General features: G+C 36.6%; 1 protein-coding gene across 1 annotated transcript in view; it reads left to right on the forward strand.

The window, feature by feature from the left end:
* The first annotated feature begins 367 nt into the window (after nt 1-367).
* Nucleotides 368-23,488, forward strand: part of mrpl23 (mitochondrial ribosomal protein L23) — a 49,102-nt gene continuing 25,981 nt past the window's right edge. The window contains exons 1-3 of the mRNA XM_020931140.2: nt 368-498; nt 937-1,059; nt 23,399-23,481. Of these exons, the coding sequence (XP_020786799.1) occupies nt 479-498; nt 937-1,059; nt 23,399-23,481 (226 nt within the window). The 5' untranslated portion in view covers nt 368-478. The remainder of the gene's footprint in view (nt 499-936; nt 1,060-23,398; nt 23,482-23,488) is intronic.

The following is a 23,488-nucleotide window of genomic DNA, read 5'->3' on the forward strand; positions in this document are numbered from 1 at the left end:
GGCAACTATTCATGCTGCAGACACCAGGTTTAAACCATCCAAACTCAGGTCCACTTCCTCACCTCTGCTCCACACAAGCACTTTTTGGGGCCAAAGTGAAACAGCCGTTTGGAAGAATGTGAAGACAGCGCCCTCTGCTGGAGTCCCTCAGTCTTGTCAGTACTTAGAGTGGTGCATAGAAGTAGTCGTGCCATTTTTACCGATCCAGATCAGTCACAGAAACGCTGTTGTGCAAATTAAACGTATCTTTAAAGATAAAATGCCCACAACGTAAACAGAGCTGAACAAGCTGGATTTTAAAGACACAAAATAAAAAGTGAGAAACTTCAGCAAAAGGGCATTTACCCCGTGCGCATGTGCGGGACAACCCGGAAGTACATCTGTGCACATGCTGCGTTTGACAACAACCACCTTGAAACAACAAACCAACAAATATTGATGATTGATGGTGTGAAACAAGCATCAAACCCCTCCAAACATGCCCGTGACCAGGTTACTGTGAGTAAAACATGTTTCATTTACAGTGGACGTGATCAGCCTCTGGAATATGACATTATTACAGCAATTTTATCAGAAAAGTAGCTTAGCACAGCACGGCTAACAGGTTTAGTCGTGCTTAGATGACAGAGAGGGATGCTCTGGCATTCCAGATACAGAAGAGTTATAAAACAGTTAATTACACTTAATGTAACAACATTTACCTTGTGCTGCTTATTATTATTATAGCTTTTAGTATAACTGCGTGAAGCCTATAGATACATGTTATTATTTTAGTTATTATTTTACTGCCATGTGTGTAAAATGTTGCTCAGGGGTCAGATATTAATTTAAATGGCTTAATTTTAAATAACTATCAAGTCCTGACCCTGATCGAGATTGATAAATAAAGATAACTGGACTTGTTTCTGTGTTTACACTGTCTCTGTCTCTGCTCAGGTACCCGCTGTATCAGCTGGGGAACCCACAGCTGAGGATCTTCAGACCAAACTGGTTTTTGACGCTTGTGAGACCAGGAAAAGAGCAGCCTCCTGATACCGTCCAGTTCCGTGTTCCAATGGAGTAAGTGTTCCTTCTATAGAAATTGTTTAACCTAGATCCAATAATCATGGATATAAAAATAATCTCAGTGTTTATTATTATTTATATTAAAATATGATATAGTTCTTGTGATATGCCTAATGAAAAATGCAACCATAAACTGTATATATGAATGGATATAACTAGCCCTATAGCCTCCGCATTCCAAGTAGGAAGTGAGCATGGGTGGCTTTATTTTGAACTCTGTTCCAAATTCGCCCCATAACTGCATTGTGAGCTTCATTTGACTGGAGCTGAACTCTATGGGTGACTCACTTACTCCACTTCTGTATACAGTCTATGAATATAATTAGTATTTTTCAAATGTCTTTGTCGATATCTGTATTCTATTGAACATTAATGAAAAACCATTTACACTTTGAGCAAGAGAAAGAACAAAAGTATTTTTCTTTAAAATCCATTTATAAACAACAATTACTGAGAAGTGGATTACACAGATTTTAAAAATAAGTCTATGAGAACCATTACCCAGTTGACAGTTATATTTCAGGATGGAGAGTTTTTTATAGAGCTCAGAATACTCCCACATTACATTGAACTATTCTTGTCATTAAGCTCATTCTGTTTTTTTAGTAAATATAAAATCTAATGTAATTCTAAACAAATATATGAATTATCCAGTTGATAAATATTTTCTGGATGAATCTTAATAAGAAGTGGGTTAACCCTGAGCAGTCTCTTTACAATTCTTGCTCCAGGAAGGCTCTGGCATTGTTGCGGTGTTGTATTTATGATTCAGTGACCAAACCTTTGCAGTTTTCTTTTTTTTTTCCCAGTTAAAAACATTTCTTATACTTTTTTAATGTACAAATAATACACACACATGTTTTAAAACACTGAAGTCAGTCTCTGTTTACATTTACATAATTTTCTGTGCCAAAGCTTTCTACTCAAATATGTTTTTAGCGTCAATAAATTAAATCCAGCTTGATCTATCTGTAACGTGCTAGTATTTGTCTATATTTGTATTGATTGATTCCATAAAAGTCAATAATGCATCAGGTCACGTAATTGTTTCCAAACAGGGGGTGTGATGATCCAATGTAAAAACTCATTGCGTCAAAGGAATGATTGCACTGTTGATAAATACAGCCAGCTGACATGAAATGTTGACCTAAGTTTAGAATCATCCATTTGCCTCCATGGAGACGAGCAGGTGGTGCCACCAGGTCAAGTTAAGGGTCAGACCTCCACAGTCGATTTCTACTGTTTCCTGTTGTTTGTAAAGTGCCTTTGAATATCCAGAAACTGCTATATAAGTCTGACGTATTATTAGAATTATTAGATCTGTGGAGAGACAAATCCACTCACAGTATCAAATATATATATATATATCGAAATGCGTACACTGTTACTGTGAGTTATAAAACATCATTATGAACTAAATGTAAGACAGAGAACCTTAATGTCGTGCTGTGGAACATTACAGGCAAATCAGTAACATCTCTATTGAGCAATTGTCAGACATCCCACCAGAAAAGCTACGAAATGTCCTTTAACTGCTCAGTGAAGCTCCTTTACTTTGACCTTCTGTTACCCACACCCATTCACCTTTACATTTAGGTGCAGTTCTTGCTTTTGACCACGAGATGGCGCACCAGCTCCGAGTTAGAGTGCGACCTGTGAGAGTGCAGGATTTTAGTGCTTGTCTTGATTTTATTGGCCATGCTCAGTGAAAAGCTGACATAAGGAAAAGAAGAAAGGTGAGGTCAAAAGTGTACAGCTTATAACACAGCTGGTTAAATTTCGATTTAATTTCCAAGAGTGGTTAGTTAACACTTTTAGGAAAGGCTAAGGAATAAATGTAAGCTTTTCATGAGGACAGAAATGACTGAGAGACAATTTAACTTCACAGTAGCAGTGAATGGCATTGATCGCTGCCAGGGGGATAGTAGGTCTGAGATAGCACAGGAATAATTGATTGAAAGACATGGTCCTTCCCAGAACTCAACCTTTTAGTAACATTTAAATCCGCAATTAGAAGTAGGAATACGCCGATCCGATACTGGTACTGTATATCGGCGCAGATCATGAAAAATTTGCTGGATATTTTCTGAAACTGGAGCCAATATCCTGCTTGCACTTATAAATTGAGATAATAAGACTATTTACTGGCGGTAGTTGGCCCAGAAAGTCTCAAAATATTAGAATTTTTATTTATTCATAGTTGTCCTGTAGCTACCTGAAAGATAAATACCAGCTACATAACACATCTGGATCAGTTTAGTCTTATTTTATTTTGTCTGAAGGAAATAAATGCTGTTTTCACTCTCTGCACTGGTATCGGTTGATATCAGATATCGAATTTGAATTGGTATCAGACTGAAAAAACTGGAGCTGTGCCTCTCTAATAAGAAGAACAATCATTATTTATTCCTAAACTTAAAGGGCACTACTTTCTGACTTTGTTTCCTCATTAAAAACAAACCTGGAGTTGTGTTTTGTTTCATTCAGACATGTTAAACACACAAACCCTGCATATTTAGGCTGTGTTTTCTTCTCAGACAGAAAACACTCTTCCACCTTGTGATGTCATGTGGATACAGGAAGTGCTCCACTGTGTTTTTAAACTCCACACACCTTCACAGAATCATTTGGTTAATTTCAGTTCATTTCCTTGGAATTGCCAATCTCTACTGAACTAGGTAGAAGGAAAAGTTAGGGATGTAACAGTAACCGGATTATTGTGATATCGTATCGTCAAAAGTCTCACAATAATATCGTGGGCTGTCAAAATATATCGAATCACAAATTCCTTTGCTTAAATGTGCGGTTTTATAGTAGCAACAGCTTATAAACATTGGGAACTACATATCCCATGATTCATTTCAGCGCAGACAACATGAAGAGATATGTTTTTTACTTGAATTCTTGGGATTATGACGGAAATAATTCACACCAAAATCTTGTCCAGGTATTGTAAATGCAAAAAAGTGTCCTATCTACAATTATATCAGCCTCTCCAAAATATTGCAATAAATATCGTACCATATAGTGATAATATCGTACCTAGAGATTTGGATATCTTTACATCCCTAGTTAAGGTAACATGAAAACTACCGCTTCATGACATCACAAGGTGGAACAGAGCAATTTTGAGCTTTGGAGATATAGACAGACTAATAATAAAGTGTTACTCAAATGTGTAAATGAAATGAAACACAACTCCTGGTACGTTTTTGATGAAGTAACAACATTATAACATGACTCAACCTGATTCAATTTTGTGTAATATAGAACCTTAAAAAAAAAAAAATCCAAGTCTGAATCCTGGGCCGTGTCTGGAGATTGCATGAGTCCTTCGCGTTTGTGTGTATGACGTGACTAGTGAGTTGACACACACAGACAAACAAGTAGTATCTGACTCCCACTTTAGATGATCTCACTACAGCCGTGGAGTTGAGTTGAGTTCTGTTGGGTAGGCGGTGTCAAGTGTGTGGGTAAGCTGTTTCTAATGAGAACAAGTATTATGTACATGCATGTAATAACAAATACTGACCTTTTGTCTCAAACACCTTGCAGAGTTCTCATCGCTCATCTATCACGCTCAGCCTTGTTTTCTTGTATCATTTCTTATTTGCTTTTTGATGCAGGCTAACTCTTTATTCACCCCGTCCCACCCAAGGTTTTTCTGTTTATTATGCTTTTCCTTTGCGCTGAATCCAAGAGACCAATCCCCTTTTGGCACTTGTTGTTTCAGACACCTGGGTTGTATTCTTTTGTAATTCCCTTTCTACCTGTGAGAGGAGGGAAGCTATTTGTTTGTCTTTATATTGTTACCAGACCTTTTGTGCAGGGCTGGTAGTTCTTGGAGGAACATCATCGGATTTCTGTGTTTACACCCACGTATGCGTAGGCCTGTCACGATACTTACAATACAATATCATCTGTTTATTATATAGGAAAGCTGGAGTAGTCATATTTTGAGGCTCAATGTGTACTTTGCGATTCATCAGCTGGTTTCACTTCGTGGAAACCGTCTGACCTCGCAGCGTTAGGATTCGTTCGCTCGATAATAAGCGGGTACTTTTTTTATTTAACCAATCGCTGCTGTTTGGTAAAGATGTATGTAATGCGCCAAATCCCGTAGGAAGAAGGGCAATAACGTCTTTCCCCTTGATAAAATTCACCAAACATTCTGCAAAGAAGTAAATGGTAATTAGAGCGCTCGCTGGATCACAGCTGAAGTAAAATAATAAGCGATCAGGTGCTCTTCAGAGATCCCAAGTGAGCAAATGACTTACTGGATGAAAAAAGGAGATCCGAGGCACTCCGATATGCTTTGCTATGAGCTATATAGTGAAATAAAACCATAGTAAAGCATATCGGAGTGCCTCGGATCTCCCTTTTTTCACCAAACATTCTCTTTGTTCCGGCTTTAAATCGTCGATCTCGTGAATCGTCGCCAACACAGACTGTATGACTTCATCTACATCCATCTCGACCGCTTTGTTTACTGTTGTGTTGTACCACAAACGGGACACAGACAGGTGCTTGAGTTTGACGTCATGGCTTCACATCACTTCTCTGATTGGCCGGTGTGAGGTGTACAACTTCTGGGGTTCTTGCAAGCCGTCTAGTGTATTCCGATCCCTGAACTAGTCGCTGGAAAGAATTGAAATTGAGCAGAGGCACTAGGTGGCGCCAGCCTCGCTAGGAATACATGACTTCTATGGCTAATTATCATGTCATTCTGGCAATTATTTGTTGATGAGACTGTCTATTTAAAGGTGCATTGGGTAACTTTTCCGGGGGAGGATTCGCCATCTGTTTGTGCCCATGAAGATGTTATTGCTTTGCCTGGAATGTTCCATGGTTTGACATTAAACATATCCGTCTTCTATTTATTTATTACTGGTGTTTCCATTCTTCAATAATACAATAATTCCTTCTCTGAATAGGGGTGACTCTCCACAGATCTGACCTGAAATGTAGCGTAGTGCTGTAATCTGCTTGTCTCCCTTGTGATAGATGGGTTTAGTCTCTACTGTGGAACATTCTAGACAAAGCAATAACATTTCCATGGAAACAGGTGGTGGACCCTCTACTTGAAGTATTATGCAGTGCACCTTTATAAATCCTTTTACTGGGATTATCCTGCTTTGTTTCAGTGGCATAAAATACTTTCATTATTATTGTTTATTGAAATATTTCTGGAAAAATTGTTATTGTGACATTGAGCCTCTGTATGTCAAGGGGTTTATACACAAGGACTGTGTGCCAACAAACATGCAAGGAAAGGAACACTTTGTGACTTATTTAATCGATTATTTACTCTTCAGAGATCTGATAATGATGGCTATCCAAAGCACCTTTAGGGTAAGAAGGAAAGATCACCTTTTTTCTCACACCTACCTTAGTAATAATACGTTATTTAATAATAATAATAACTTCTACAATGAGGTGAAGGTTGTGTATCAAGTAGTGCCAACGCCTCAGATAATTTGGCGCTGTTTCCTTCTGTGTTGTGTAGGTGGCATAACAGACTGTAGCCAGAATATTCAATTAATTAACTAAATTATTAACAGGGATGGGTAGACAATAATCGTTAGTGGGACATTTTATATAATCGTGAAAATCGCCAACAAAAATAACCACCATTACGTCACAAATGTTCAGAAAAAAGCTGCTTATTCACGATGTTCTCTTCTAAATTGTTGTTTTTGTTTTCACTGATAACAAAGTACAGTACTTACTTAGGTAACAGTTTAAATATAGAAGCTATTCATAGTATTAAAATTATAATTATTCATGTCCATAAATGCATTTAAAGTTGCATTGTGTAACTTTTCGGATGCGGGTCTGTCACTTGCCTGTTTCTATGGTTATGTCATTGCTCCGCTTTGAATGTTCCACAGTATGACTTTAAACAGATCAATCTTACGTTTCTTCAGTTACAGGTGGTTTTATAGCTCATAAATATCTAGAAAAACAGGCATTCTGATCGTGAATGGGGTCACCTTTCCACAGATTTAACTTGTAACTTGGCCCGGTTTGGTTTCCATGAAGAGAGCAATGTTTAATGCCATACTGTGAAACATTCCAGGCAAAGCAATAACATCTTTGTAGGATCCTCCACCAGAAAAGTTACACAAAACAACTTTAATCATTATCGTGATTATGATTAGAAGTGTGCAATAATATCAAAATATTAATATATCGTATCGTTTAATGTGATGATACAGTATCGATATTGTCTGCTGCTGTGTCGATATATCACCAAGAGTATTTTTTGGAATATTTTACTCAATTATTTTGTTACAGCACTACAGGTTTGTTGTTTTCAGAGGAAGGAAACTAGTTTATGCAACACATCTGACATTTTCACTGTTTTGATGATTAAAATGTTTGTGTTTCAGATTAACTTTGCACAAGAAGTGGTTTAATAAACACTTTTAGTATCACAGCCATGATTTAGTTTGTAACTGTATCGAGATATGTATCGTATCGGTAACTTCTTAATGATACCCAGCCCTAATTATAATGGTGAAATTTCAATGAAGACTTTAATTTTAAAACAGTGGAGTAAGATAGGATCCTGCACTATTCTACTTCAGTGTGAATAAAGTAATCCTCTTTTCTGACACAGCAATTAAGAGTTATTTTGTGACTTCTTACCTTTTGTGAATCCAAATATAACTGACCAACTGCCCAGTGTTTTCATTTAGAAGTAGGCCTGTCACAGTAACAAACTTTGAAGCACGATATCTTGCTTCAGAGAAATATAAGGATTAACGATAAGATTTAAACTACTTTATGACACTGACACAAAGCAGGATAATCCCAGTAAAACCATTTTTAAATAGACAGTATCATTAAAAAGCCTGGGCTGCAAGAGATAAATAACAGAGTGAACCAATAATTAGCCACAGAAGTCACTCGCTCAACCTTCTACAGCTCAAATTGTATTGTGTTATAACTAAATTAACAAAACTTTCCCCATTGTTGCATAGATAGAGCCTACCTACTGCCTTTAAATAGCTTTTAATGTTTAACTTTTGTCAGTATGATTCACAGTTTTTATCTTTATTGTACTATTTGCTTATTGCTCCTTTGACGTTTTAATGTGCATTCTGTTAAGCGTCTTTTAGTGCTATATAAATAAAATGTATTATTATTTTTATGACTGTAAAAAGGCAAAATAACAATAAATATAGCCTGAATGAATCCAACTTAAATTCTAATAAAGCCAGACCTAGTTTTAGAATAAATTGAAGACTTACAGTGAATTTTTACATCACTATATATTGGCTTTTTTATCGTTTATTAGCACCTCCAAAGTCTCTTTTATCTTGTATCATATCACATCCAAAAAATCCATATCGTTTGGGCCCTAATCTGTGCATTTTCTTTCTTAAAGTAGGGAGATTTGCGGTCTTGTTGTTGTAATACGAGAAGATTTGAGTTGTAAAAGGTTGAATATTATTGGTTCATTCTGTAAGGTATTTGTTACAGCTCAGGTCTTTTTGAATCTATTTAAAATGGCGTATGAGGATTATTTTGCGTTATTGTTATTGTGTCAGTGGCATAAAGTAGTTTCAGTATTATTGTTTACTGCAGTATATCTCTGTAGCGCCATATCGTGCTTCAAAATTTATTATTATGACAGGTTGAATGATAAGTCAGTATAGTAATTATTGTGACAGGCAGATTTAGATGCATTCAGAAGATACATTTCCAAATCGTTATATAAATTTCAGGTGTATGATTCTCTTTTCCCCAAATCTAGATGTAAAAACAAGATCATTTTGAAGCTCATTAAAGGTCGTATATTATGCAAAATGTACTCTTGAGAGCTTTAAGCTAGTGCTATCTCCGCAAAAACATTCCTGGAGTTGTGTGTTGTTTCAATTACACTTTATTTTTAGTCTGTCTACATCTCCAAAGCTCAAAATGTTCTGTTCCACCTTGTGATTTTACGAAGCAGTAGTTTTCAAGTTAACAGCTACCTTTTACGTTTTTGTTCAGTAGAAATTGGCAATTCCAGAGCTGAAATTATCCAAATTATTCTTGTGAAGGTGCGTGGAGTTTAAAAACACAGTGAAGCACCTCCTGTATCACCACGCGAACACAAATCCAGGTAAGTTTGTAACGAGGAAACAACAATATAAACAGATCAGAAAAAAGCGTAATATAGGCCGTTTAACACCAGGAAACATCTCAGGAGCTCATCGGTAACTAAACTCTACCTGAAGTCTTTTGTTTCCCCAGTAAGACGTCAACGACTTGAACTGACCTGCCTTTGATCTGTCTCAGTATTAAACCAGTAAAAACAAAAAAAAAGAATCACCCTTCACACGCTGCTATGTTCAATCAACTTCTCAACTGTCTCTTCTTTAAGGCTTGGGTTCCTCCGAGGCTTTTTTACCGAACAATGCCAGCTATTGTGATCTTGATACTTAGCGCGGAGCAACTACCTTGTGTTTGGTATTGTGTCCTTCTCCAATGGGCAGGGCTTAGGCTGGTGAGTGTGCACAATCAAGCCTGAACCTGACAATGGAGCGGGCCGGACAATGAGGAGTGGTTTTCTTTCGGCTTTCATGTGCTCTCTCCTGTTTCATTCTCACCGCTAAGCCCCTTTTGACGTAGCTCACTTTGATGTTTTGCCAGTTGCCTTTTAGGAGCACATCGCCCTATGACATACTTAAAAAGGTGACGTGCATAAAAAAGAGCTTTGATTGTAAGAATTTTATTGTACAGTTAGCTTGCTTATTACGATCTGTGTCATAAATTGCTTTCAGTATTAATTTCTTGGTCGTAAACAATACAGACTTTGATGTCATTGCCACACAATAAGAAATAGTACAATTTTATCATCCAAAAGTTTGGACTCTGCTCCAGACCGCATGAGTTTACGGATTCAGGATTAACTGTCAAACTCTGAATGAAAAAACTGTTATTGTCATTGTGTTTTGTTTCATTCACACATGTTTAACTCACAAACCCTGCATATTTAGGCTGAGGTCTTCTCTCAAACAGAAAACGCTCTGTTCCACCTTGTGAGGTCATGTGGTAATACCTGAACATAAACAAGGCAAGACAAGACGAGGCAAGTTTGTTTATATAGCACAATTTGTACACAAAGTAATTCAAAGTGCATTACAGACTAAGAAATACATTAAAATCACAATAAAAACAAATCAAAACATAAATAATCATCGTAAAATTAAAAAGAGAGAGACATTAAATAAGAGAGAACAATCCCGACTTTGATGTCATTGCCACACAATAAGAAACAGTAAAATGTTTTCATCCAAACTCTGCTCCAGACCGCATACTGTTATTGATATGTGATTAACTGTCAATCACTCTATGAAAAAGCCTATTTAGATTTATTTAAAAACAGGGCTTGGTATCATTAAAAAGTTGCCAACATGACACACACACCTCGACACAGAGACCAAAATACACGTCTTGATACTGAGGCTGGGTATCATTAAGAAGTTGCCAATATTTTAAATCGATTTGATACGATTCAATAAAAATAAAGGCTAAATCATGGTTGTGATACTATAAGTCTTTATTAAACCACTTCTTGTGCAAAGTTAATATGAAACACACCCATTTTAATCATCAAAACAGTGAAAATGTCAAATGTGTTGCATAAACAAGTTTCCTTCCACTAAATAAGCAACAAAACTGTAGCTCTGTAACAAAATAATTTAGTAAAATATACAAAATAAATACTCTTGGCGATATATCGACACAGCAGCCCACGATATCATCACATTAAATGATATGATACATCTGTATTTTGTTATTTTTGCAAACCCCTACTGGATACAGTGCACTTTTGATTCAATATGATTCGATACGATACATTTCAAAGTGTTTCGATATGGTATTTATTGAACAGTTTTACAGGATTAAATGTCAACCTCCCAATGAAAAAGCCTGTTTAGATTTATTCAAAAACAGGGCTTGGTATCATTAAGAAGTTGCCAACATGACACACACACCTCGACACAAAGACCACAATACACGTCTTGATACTAAGGCTCAGTATCATTAAGAAGTTGCCAATATGATACATACCTTGATACAGTGAGCTTTCAATTCGATACAATATATTTTAAATTGATTCAATATGATTCAATAAAAATAAAGGCTAAATCATGACTGTGATACTGTAAGTCTTTATTAAACCACTTCTTGTGCAAAATTAATATGAAACACACCCATTTTAATCATCAAAACAGTGATAATGTCAAATGTGTCGCATAAACAAGTTTCCTTCCACTGAACAAGCAACAAAACTGTAGCTCTGTAACATCATCATATTAAACGATACGATATTTAGTTATTTTTGCACACCCCTACTTGATACGGTTCACTTTTGATTCAATATGATTCGATACGATGTATTTCAAAGTGTTTCTATATGGTATTTATTGAACAGTTTTACAGGATTAAATGTCAGCCTCCCAATGAAAAAGCCTGTTATTGTCAAAACTGAAAAGTCATAGCTACCACAGTGTGTAGTAGTGTAGTGACCTAGTTATCCATTTGAACTTTTATGGCAATTTTATGGCGAGGCTAATAAAGAACTACTTTGCAGTGATTGTTCAGCAGTTTCCTTGGTGACACAATACCCACATTAGTCAACACTGTCAATAAAGTTTTTAGATTAGTCTGAAGACACAAGAAAAATACAATCAATACGAGCGTTCATGGTCCTGTTGAGGAGTTTGAGATTCAACAAAAAAGATGAGAGTGACTAACTGAAAATCTGTTGATTAATTCTAGCTATTTTGTTAAAGTGATATTATTTGAGAGAGGCTTGTAATAAATAATTTCAACTAATACTAAATAATTTCCTTTGTGGATCAATAAAGTTTGTCTAAGTATAACAAATAGCAAAGCAGCTCACCTGTTGTAGCGCCATCTAAGTCAGTTCCTTTTGGTCAGATTTTGTTAAAATAAATCAGATTAAAGTTTTAACAAGCCTCAGCCAGAGCAGTGCTTACAGTTAGCGTCACACTCCCAAGAAATGTTGATGCCATCGGCTGCAAAGTGTCAGTAATTTATCAAAATTCTTGAAATGCTGAATCATGTAAAATATGTATTTAATCTCTCAAAACTCTTTCAATGTAATACTTTAGCTATATTTTGCTTCAACGTCACTCTATGCGGTTGCCTGGAATGTTCCACAGTATGGCTTTACACTCATTTATTTCTACGGAAACAGCAAGTGACACCATAGGGCCAAGTTACAATCCCACTCACAGTGAGAATCTAAGTTTTCTACGTCAAAAAAAAAACCTTATTATTAAGTAAATGTGAGATGGATACGTTTAATTCAATGCCATGGCATTCCTGACAACATCTCCATGGAGACAAGCAGATGGTAAGTTACAGAGTGCACCTTTAAATTGACATTTTTACAATTAAGAAATTATAAATCAGTGTTCTTTGTAATTTAGTTTGGTAGATGATTTCTTAGACAATCTTTCTTGAAAAAAAACAAACAATCCTATACCAACACAAAATGTACATTGAACAAAAGTGCTTAAAGGTGCATTCTGTAACTTTTCTAGTGGAGTGCCCTTTAAAAGCTTTTCTCCATGGAGATGTTATTGCTTCGCCTGGGAAGTGTTGTTATTAAACCTTTCTATCTTCATGGAGACCAAACCAGACCAAGTTACAGGTCAGATCTCTGGAGAGCCTCACGGACAGAATGCCTGTTTGTCGAGCTGCTTAATGTTATACTGTGGAACATTCGAGGCACATCAATAACATATTCAAAGAAACAAGCAGGTGACCCCAAACCAAAAAGTTACATAGTGCACCTTTTAAACTCTCAAAACTCTTTCTCATAAATGTAAAACGTAAAAAACTATGCTTTGGCAGCACCATTTAATGAAATAAAAAGTGTTTTGTAGTCTGTTTGTCCTGGTTTTTTGTATTGGATATTCATGTCGAATTGACATTTTTACAATTAAGAAGTTAAAATTGAGACAGTGCTTTGTAATTTAGTTTGGTAGATGATTTCTACCACACAGTATTTTATCGTTCTAGGACAAAACACAACACAATCTGTACATAGAACAAAACTGCCTGTGTTAAAGATTAGCTGCTAAACAAACAGCTTTCTCCATTGATTCATCCAATTCTCGTCACACACAGTAGAAACAACATCTGAAAACTTAATATTGTTCAGATGTAGTTTTGTTGTGGTAATACAGCAGGGTCTTGGGTCTAATCACTAATAGAAATGATCAGGAACAGTTGTGAATTTACCTTTAGGATATTTCTTGGCAAAGTACGATATCATGAATTGGAAAAACCATCTCAGAGTACAAAAAACACCAATATGATAAGATTTAAGTCATAAAATGTTAAATTATGTGACTCATTACTGGGGGTGTAATGATATCCAAGTCTCACGATAGAATAGTGTCACGGTATGAACCTCACAGTATGATATTTATTGCGATATTGTGGGAAAGCTCACGATATGGTTGGGATAATACGATATTATACATAATAACAAGACTGACATTATAAAATGATTTGACCAGTTATTTGGTGCAACATTTATTGTCTACGGATGTAACAATATCCAAATCTCACAGTATGATTTTATCACGATATGCATCTCTTGATACGATATTTATTGTGATATTTGGAAGAGCTAATAATTAAAGATGTTATGCTTTTTTGTTTTTAAAATACCATGACAAGATTTTGGTGTGAATTATTTCCGTCATAATACCAAGAATTCAAGTAAAAAACATATGTCTTCATGTTGTCTGCACTGAAATGAACCATGGGATATAGGGATGTAACAATAACCGAAATATCGTAATATCGTATTGTCAAAGTTCTCACAATAATATCGTGGACCATCACAATATATTGAATTGTCTGCTTAAATTAAGAGTTATGGTGCAGCAATAGCTAAAAAAAGACTGAGAAATACATAGACCATGATCCTTTGCTCCATTTCAAACTATAAGAAGAAATAACAGTTTTAAGCACTTTTAAGTCTTAGTTCTTTAGATTAAGTCTTGTCAAGGCATTTTAAGAGGAAAAAGCACTGTATTTTCCGCACTATTAGGTGCTCTGGATTATAAGGCGCAGTGTCATAGAATGGTCTATTTTTGAACTTTTTTCACAAATAAACTGCACCGGACTTTAAGCGAAACACAACAGTTGGATGGGTCAGTCGGACTTTGGCGTGTTCACGGTGACTCTGGGCTTTGTTCAGTTGTGGCGTGTAGGGAGGGTGCTGTCTGGGACCACTGGATTGTCGGCGTGTTCGCAGTGACTCAGTTGTTCAGTTGTGGTTAAAAGTGGCACATTGCACTCGCTTTTTCGGTTCGTTCCTCCGTTCCGTTCCTTGTCCTCGTGGAATGTTGAGTGTAGCTGCGGGTGTTTTTCGGTGTGCGGTCGCTGTCTGCTTCGTGTGTGTTTGCGTGCGCTGCGGGTGGTGCGACTTTGTAGTTTACTGATGTCGTGCTGGGACACCCGAGTGGATTCGTGTATAGGGCGCTCTGAATTGTGGGGTGCGTGGCTGTTTTTTGATGGGGCTTATGAGGAAAAATATGGTAGCACAGTTTTGTTAGCCTCCACAAAATATGACAATAAATATCGTACCATGAGATGTATATCATGAAAAAATTGTACTGAGAAGTTTGGATATTGTTACATCCCTAATTGTGAGCCTCCCCTAAATATCATACTGTGAGATTAATACCGTGATGATATTGTATCATGAGACTTGGATATCCTTACATCTCTAATGGGATATGTAGTTCTCTATGTCTATAAGTTGTTGCAACTATAAAACCATGCATTTAAGCAAAGAAACTTGTAATTCGATATATTGTGACAGCCTGCGATATTATTGAGAGACTTTTGACGAAACAATATTATGATATTTTGGTTATTGTTACACTGCTATTCATTACAGATACAAACAAAGTACTAAAGTATTTTATTCTGCTATTTATTTATTTATTGCAGTTCAGTATTGTACACTTAGAATAGTTTTATCATTAGTTTTTTTTATCATTCTTGGACAAAACACAAAATTCAGCGAATCCTATACCAGCACAATCTGAACCTAGAACAAAAGCGCCTGTGTGAAAGATTAGCTGCTAAACAAACAGCTTTCTCCATTGATTCATCCAATTCTCATCTCGGTACAGAACACAACAGTAGCAACAACGCCCAGTATGTTTATCTAATGTGGTTGTAATGATTAGTAATTAGCAGTGACTCTTCTGGCACTCACATTGTGCAATACACTCACCATATTTGAAACATGACTCATCTGGACAAAACTCAACAGGCAGATTAACATAACTGTCAGATAACTGTCGTGTACAAATATGTGATTTTATGTAAACTCAGTCACCTGGAGAAAAGATTACGTACATAAATGGCATCCCCAAATCTACATTGTTTAATATAGTGGCCAAGATATGAGTTTTTTTCTTTGTAACTTGAACTAAATATCCTTTTACTTAACCACGTTTACATAGTATTTTAAATCAAAGGGCCCATATTTCACAATTTTCTGGTTATAATGCCGTTTCCTCATCGCAAACAGACCTTGAGTTGTGTTTTGTTTCATTCACACAAACACAAAGCTTGCGTATTTAGGCTGAGTTCTTCTCTCAGACTCTAAACAACACTCTATTCCAACCTTGTGAGGTCATGTGGTGATACAGGAAGTACGCCACTGTGTTTTAAACTCCATGCGCCTTCACTAGAATCGTTCGGGTGATTTCAGACCTGGAACTGCCAATCTCTACTCAACAAAAGGTGAAAGGTAGCTGTTAACTTGAAAAATGACATCACTAGGTGGAACAGACCCTTTGAGCTTTGTAGATATAGACAGCCTAATAATAAGCCATAATAAAAGGTTACTCATCTCCACAACGCCAGGTATGTTTTCGATGAGGTAACCGCATTATAACATGGCTTAAAGAGACTATTTCGCTTAACCTAGGACCTTTTAAAGTATTCATAATTTGTATTAACGGTTCAGAAGTATATTTTCGTGTCCATTCCTCAAATAAACTTGCTCCAAGTTGTAAACCAAACAGGGGTTCTTTCATTCCTTTTGTGAAGAAAAGAAATGTTTGCTCCAGGATCACTCACAGAACCGCCATTGTGCCCATTTTAAACCTGCTCAGCAACAACACGCCATAATTGAATCTAATTTATCCCTGCGTCATTTGATTCCTTCTAGGTTTTGTGTTTGGAGTTCTCTCATCATCTTAGGCCAGGAAACTTTGTAGTATGTGTGTTGTGCGTATAATTATACACCAGTTGCTAGGAACGATGCCTTTAGCTCCGGCTGTTTGCGGAGACACGTTTTCATTCTTACAGAGCAGTGAAAGGTTAGCTTGTCATATGGCAGTTTATACTTGGGATGATGATCAGATGTTGCCTCCATCACTATTGAAAACACCACACCCTGTGGCTAACTTTAGATCAACGCCTTGTTTATGTACACCCTTTTCTCCTTTTTCTCCTCTGCTTTCTGCTCAGGGCCTGTCCTTAGACTGGTTTCCCATTTCGTGGCTGAGAGAGGTTATCATAGTGTATTTTGACTCAAACTTGCTTTCTTTAGACATACCTAGGTTGGCCACGATGATTACTATACCGACTTATCGTTCAGTATATGAAAGCTGGAAGAATTTTTTGGTGGGGTCAATATTAATCTTGTGTATTTTCTTTGCACTACCGGGAAGTTTGTTTGTTTTTTGGCAATTGCTGAGTTTCACATGACATCACAACGTTCTCCAGGCCAATCATATTTAATACAGATGGGAGCAGCTAAAATTAATATTATTCAGATGTAGTTTTGTGTGGTAATACAGCAGGGTCTTGAACTTAATCACTAATAGAAATGATGAGCTTCAACATTTGTGAATCTACTCTTGGGATATTTCAAAGTGAAGTACAATTTAATCAATAGTAGAAACTGTCTGTTTACCTCATCTGAGAGAACGAAAACCACCAATGTAAGATTTAAGCCATAAAATGTTGGATTATAAGACTCATTACAGATACAAACTAAGTAGTTAAGTGTTTCATTCTGCTTTTTTTTGTATTGCAGTTCAATATTGTGCACTTAGAATTAGGGATGTAACAATAACCGAAATATTGTGACATCGTATCGTCAAAGTTCTCACAATAATATCGTGGACCATCACATTATATATCTGATTACAAGTCTCTTTGCTTACATTAAGAGTTATGGTGCAGCAATAACTAAAAAAAAACTGAGGGAACTACATAGACCATGATCCTTTGCTCCATTTCAGTGTAGACTACAAGAAGAAATAACCGTTCTAAGTACTTTTAAGTCATAGTTCTTTGGATTAAGTCTTGTCAAGGCATTTTAAGAGGAAAAAGTTGCATATTAGCCTCCGCAAAATATCGCAATAAATATCGTACAGTGAGATGTATATTGTGAGAATATCGTACTGAGAGATTTGGATATTGTTACATTTCTAATCGTGAGCCTCCCCACCATATCGTGAGCTTTCCCACAATATCACAATAAATATCCTACAGTGAGATTCATACCGTGATGATATCGTATCGTGAGACGTGGATATCGTTACATCTCTAATGGGATATGTAGTTCTCTATGTTTATAAGCTGTTGCAACTATAAAACCAAGCATTTAAGCAAATAAACTTGTTATTCGATATATTGTGACAGCCCACGATATTATTGAGAGACTTTTGACGATGCGATATCACGATATTTTGGTTATTGTCACAACCCCATCGTACCGTGAGGTTCATACCGTGACGATATCTTATCGTGAGACTTGGATATCTTTACACCCCTACTTAGAATTTTCTGGTTTAAAGGTGCATTGTGTAACTTTTCTCTGTGGAGATGTTATTGCTTTGTCTGTAATGTTTCACAGTTTGGTATTAAACCTTTCTATTTTCATGGAGATCAAACCAGGCTAAGTTACAGTTCCGATCTGAGGAGACACAACCGTGCTCACAGCCAGATGCCTGTTTTTCTAGGTATTTTTGAGCTCTAAAACCACCTATAATTGAATAAATGCGAGGTAGAGCTGTTTAATGTCATACTGTGGAACATTCCAGGCAGAGCAATTATCCATGTCCATGGAAACAAGCAGGCTATGGACCCCCAACCAAAAAAATTACATAGTTCACCTTTAAGTCTGCAATTGGTTTATTGCGTCAGTGGCATAAATTGGCTTTAATATTATAATTTATTGTCTATATTTACTTCACCAATATATCAGACTTGAGAATTTATCATCGTGAAAAGGTTTAGACATAATTTTTGTCACTGCCAAAAATGACTAGTCTGATTTAAAAGGAGAGCAAACCGTCTGTGTCTGTGTAGAAATATGATGTTTCGGGGTGATATAAGCCAGCTATGATTGCAGTGGCAAAAGGCTATAGCTTCAGAAAATGTTTCCTTCATCTATCAGGCTTAGTGCTTCCTCTCCTAATAATTCAGAGAAATGGCCGCTGCCCCTCTTTCGTGGGCTCTCATCTTCGCCTCTGCTTTCTAGGAAACCTCCTCTCACTCAGTAATCACTCTTCTTCGCTTGCCTTAATCCAGAGCACTGCGATGATTGCGTTGTATGGCTCAGCGTTGGCACCAGGAAAGGGGCTGAAAGTTCTGCCACATCTTTGAAAATGCTTCCTCTTGTTTCCCAACGTTGTTTGAAAAGATACAAATGGGTTTACTGTATGCTGCCAGGAGTTTGATAACCATCATTACGATTATAAGGTCGTAATGCTCCCTCTGCACTCCGTGTTCCTCTCAAACTGTGAACAATATGAAGTTAAACGAGAAACTTCTGCTGTGGCTCTTTCAGGGCCAAATCCAAACTGTTCTGCATTGCGTCAGTTTTGTGACTTTCTTTTTACATTTTTGTTCCCATCCTGAGATTATACTATTAACAAAAACTAAAATAGCCAGTAAAACAAAAAACAAACAAAAAACAAAAAAGAACCTCCCACAACCCACCCCTTTCTCTTATACAAAACTACACACTCTAAAAACACTCGGAAAGCAAAAAACATAAAAAAAAAAGAAAAGAAAAGGTGTCCATAGTCAGTTTTGTGAGATTCTTTTTACCTTTTTTTCCCAATCCTGAAATTATACTATAAACGAAAACTAAAACAGACTCTTAAACAAAGAAAACAAAAAACAAAAACAAAAAAGAACTTCCCTCTATCACACAAAAAACTACACACTCTAAAAACACCGGGAAAGCAAAAAACATTAAAAAAAAAAAAAAAAAAAAAGGTGTCCAAAGTTAGTTTTGTGAGATTTTTGTAAACCTTTTGTTTCCAATCTTGAATTTATACTATTAACAAAAATAAAATAGACTCTAAAACAAAACAAAAAAACAAAACAAAAAACAAAAAAACAGAAAAGAACCTCCCACAACCCACCCCTCTCTCACACAAAAAACTACACACACAAAACACTAGAAAAGCAAACACTAACATTAAAAAAGGTGTCCAAAGTCAGTTTTGTGAGATTCTTGTTAACGAAAACTAAAATAGACTCTAAAACAAAAAAACAAACCAAAAACAAACAAACAAACAAAACAAAAAAAACATCCCACAACCTACCCCTCTCTCACACAAAAAACTACACACACTGAAACACTAGGAAAGCAACAAACATTTTAAAAAAAGGTGTTCAAAGTCAGTTTTGTGAGATTCTTTTTAACTTTTTTTCCCCATCCTGAAATTATACTATTAACGAAAACTAAAATAGCCAGTAAAATAAAAACAAACCAAAAACAAAAACATCCTCCTACAATCCACCCTTCTCTCACACAAAAAACTAAACACACTTAAACACTAGAAAAGCAAACATTAACATTAAAAATGTGTCCAAAGTTAGTTTTGTGAGATTCTTTTTACCTTTTTTTTCCCCAATCCTGAAATTATACTATTAACGAAAACTAAAATAGACAGTAAAACAAAAAAAACAAACCAAAAACAAAAACAACCTTCTACAACCCCAGCCTCTTTCTCACACACAAAATAAACACACTTAAAAACACTAGAAAAGCAAACACTAACATTCAAAAAAGTTCCTTTGAATGAGTTCCTTTTTTTCTTTTTCTTTTTTTCAATGCTAAAATTATACATGATGAAGACAAAAATAGACTCCAATAACCCACTTCTCTCTCCACGATCATCAACACACACAAAATTACACACAAAAAAAACACTTGGCAAACAAAGTCTAAAGGCGCACTGTGTAACTTTTCTGGTGGATTTGCTTATCTCCATGGTGATTAGGGGTGTGCATTGCCTTGAGTCTGACAATACGATACATATCATTATTCACATGTCACGATTCAATATATCATGATATATCCCGATACTAAAACAATGGATGATATATTGCAATTTATCAGTAATTACTTATAATAATACAGTCAACTACACCTTCAAGAGAACACAATTGTATGAAATATAATTAATTCATTTTGATTTGGATCCATTTTGAATCAATTCGAGAATGGTGCAATGAAGTATCACGACACATCACTGGATCGATTTTTTTTTTCTTACACCCGTAATGGTAATATTCTGCAGTGTGACATTAAATAGCTTTACCTTACATTTATTCAATTACTGATGATTTTAAAATACGTAGAAAAACAGGCATTCTGACTGTGAGTAGAGATGCCTTTCCACAGATCTGACCTGTAACTTTGTCTGGTGATGTAGCTGCTTGTGTCCATGGAGATAGTTAAATTAAATGCCATACTGTAGAACATTCCAGGAAAAAACAATAACATCTATATTAGAGTTGGGTATCATTAAGAAGTTGCCGATATGATACGATACAAACCTCGATACATGGGGCACGATACGATTTTTCTCGATACAGTGAGCTTTTGATTCGATGCAATATAGTTCAAATCGATTTGATACTGTTCAATAAAAATAAAGGCTAAATCATGGCTGTGATACTAAAAGTCTTTGTTAAACCACTTCTTGTGCAAAGTGAATATAAAACGCACACATTTTAATCATCAAAAATAGTGATAATGTCAAATTTGTTTGCATAATAAAGTTTCCCTCCACTAAACAGCAACAAAACTCTAGCGCTGTAACAAAATTATTTAGTAAAATATACTGAAAAATACTCTTGGTGATGTATCGCTACAGCAGCCCAAGATATCAATACTGTATCCTCACATTAAACAATACGATATATCGATATTTCAATATTTCTGCACACCCCTACTTTATAAGCAGGTGATGGACCCTCTACCAGAAACATTACACATTGCACCTTTAACAGCCAGTCAAGTCCAGTCCTGTCAAGATGCTCTACACAGGTTTCCATGTCCGTTCAGAGTCAGTTTTGTGAGTTCCTTGATCTAATTTCTGCTTCTGCTTGCCTGTAGCTGTCATGTTTTTGGGTAGATTTTTCAAATATAAAGGGAGCAATACATTATCCCAATTTATCAAAAGTATAACTGGTGATAGAAGCCATATCCAAGGCATCATGCCAGTCCCCAGCGTCGCTATAAAGTACTTTGTCAGACGCATTTGGGAAGTGCTCTGTACCAGACTAATCCAATTGTCTAGATTGATTAGCAGTTAAAAGCCTTTCTTCCTCTGGTTCCTCTGCTGCCCTGTGAGCTAGCCTCAGCTGCTGTTAGCTTCACTTCCTGTGTAGGGTTTCACTGGACAGGATCGATACATGTAGACTAATTGGATGAACACTCACATTTCTCCTTTATGCCTTTTATGGTTAAGAGAATAAAAGCTAAATATGGGTTTATGGGAGGTTCTTTACTGTTGCAGTAGGCAATATAGCAGTACTGTTTATAAGGCCTGAGAGAGATTGGACCTACGCTGCTCTCAATGGCATTATAGTGTAGTGTTGGTACACAACCGAACCAACCGAACCGAAACTTTAGAAAGACGAGTGGATCTGGAGCTGTATCATGTCTCCCTGATTTCCTGAGGGTGTGATTGACAGGTTGATTAGCCAATCAGAGAGAAGCATGGTCTGTTTGTGTCGAAAACAAACATGGCTGTGTAAAAAAAGGGGAATAACAGCACAGTAGTAATAATACTGAATTCTCTCGTCTATTTTCATACATAAGCCACATTAAGCAAACAAACGGACGATTCTTGAGACTGATCCCTTAGTCCAGGCGTCCATGATCCATTGGCAAATCGTGGAGTAACTCGCCCGGCGTTGCCTCCCTGTTTTAGTGAATGTGTATTATGATTGTGAATGTGGGTGATTAAGTTTGTTTATTTATTTCCTACAAAGAGGACTCTCAAATATACATTGAGTAATAATGTCTTTAATGCAGCTTTGCACACATTTGTTTATGTTTTACAGAAATGAAACTTAAAACCACATGGCTCATTTGCATAAACTATAAGCGCTGAAAAAAAAACAGCTCGCTCCTGTCAGCTTCTGTCGAACGAAGGACTGTAAATTGGGCTTTGCTCCATGAGGCTCCTGACTACAGTAGCCTTAAAGCTCCGACAGTCCATTAAGCGGTGTGGCTTCATAACTTACCAAAGTGGTATTAAAACATTTTGACAGATTTTTGAGGGCCATGTACCACGCAAAATTGGTTTGAGGTCAGTAAGCACAACCAGAATGAATACATAAGGCGCACTGTTGATTTTTGTGAAAATTAAAGGATTTTAAGAGCACCTTATAGTCTGAAAAATATGGTATGTGCTTTGTTCTGAATAGTATGAGAATTTAGGAGAGGAGGTGTCCTCTGCATTTGAGGGACATGTGATTCAAATCAGTGACTACACATGGAAATTAGCTGTCTGTAAATGGTAAATGATCACATGTTTGTACAGTGCTTTTCCACCTTCAAGGCGCTTAACAACAAGAAACCACTCACCACTTCACACACCCACACACACCAGGGTACACAGACACGGGGGGGGCGAGGTGGGAAGTGTCTTGCCCAAGGACACAACGACAGCATTCATCTGTGGGAGCTGGAATCATGCCAGCCAACCTGTGGGATCTAACCTGTCAGTCATTGATGTTTATGTTAAGAGCGTGATTCGAACCACAAACCTTTGAGCTACTATCGCCCATACACTGTCCCTTCAAATAAATATAGACTAAACTAAACTAATTCAGTAGCTGTGGTTGGACCGTCTCAAGTTTGGAGCGAGGATTTTCACGCTCTGGTCCAGTTTCAGTCCTATTTGGATTTAAACAGAATGTAGAAGGGGCTCTTTGGTCAGGCAAGTCTGTTTCCACTGTGGGTCCCTGTTTCACCTCCTTATTCCCACTGTCTTTTGTACAGGATGACCAAATATGACGTGAAGAATTACCTGGAGAAGATCTATAGTGTTCCTGTGGGCGTAGTCCGGACCAGGATTCAGTATGGTGAGTA

Source organism: Boleophthalmus pectinirostris, unplaced genomic scaffold, assembly GCF_026225935.1.
Source record: "Boleophthalmus pectinirostris isolate CB_2022bp ecotype Guang Dong unplaced genomic scaffold, ASM2622593v1 HiC_scaffold_2, whole genome shotgun sequence".
Classification (NCBI taxonomy): Eukaryota; Metazoa; Chordata; class Actinopteri; order Gobiiformes; family Gobiidae; genus Boleophthalmus; species Boleophthalmus pectinirostris.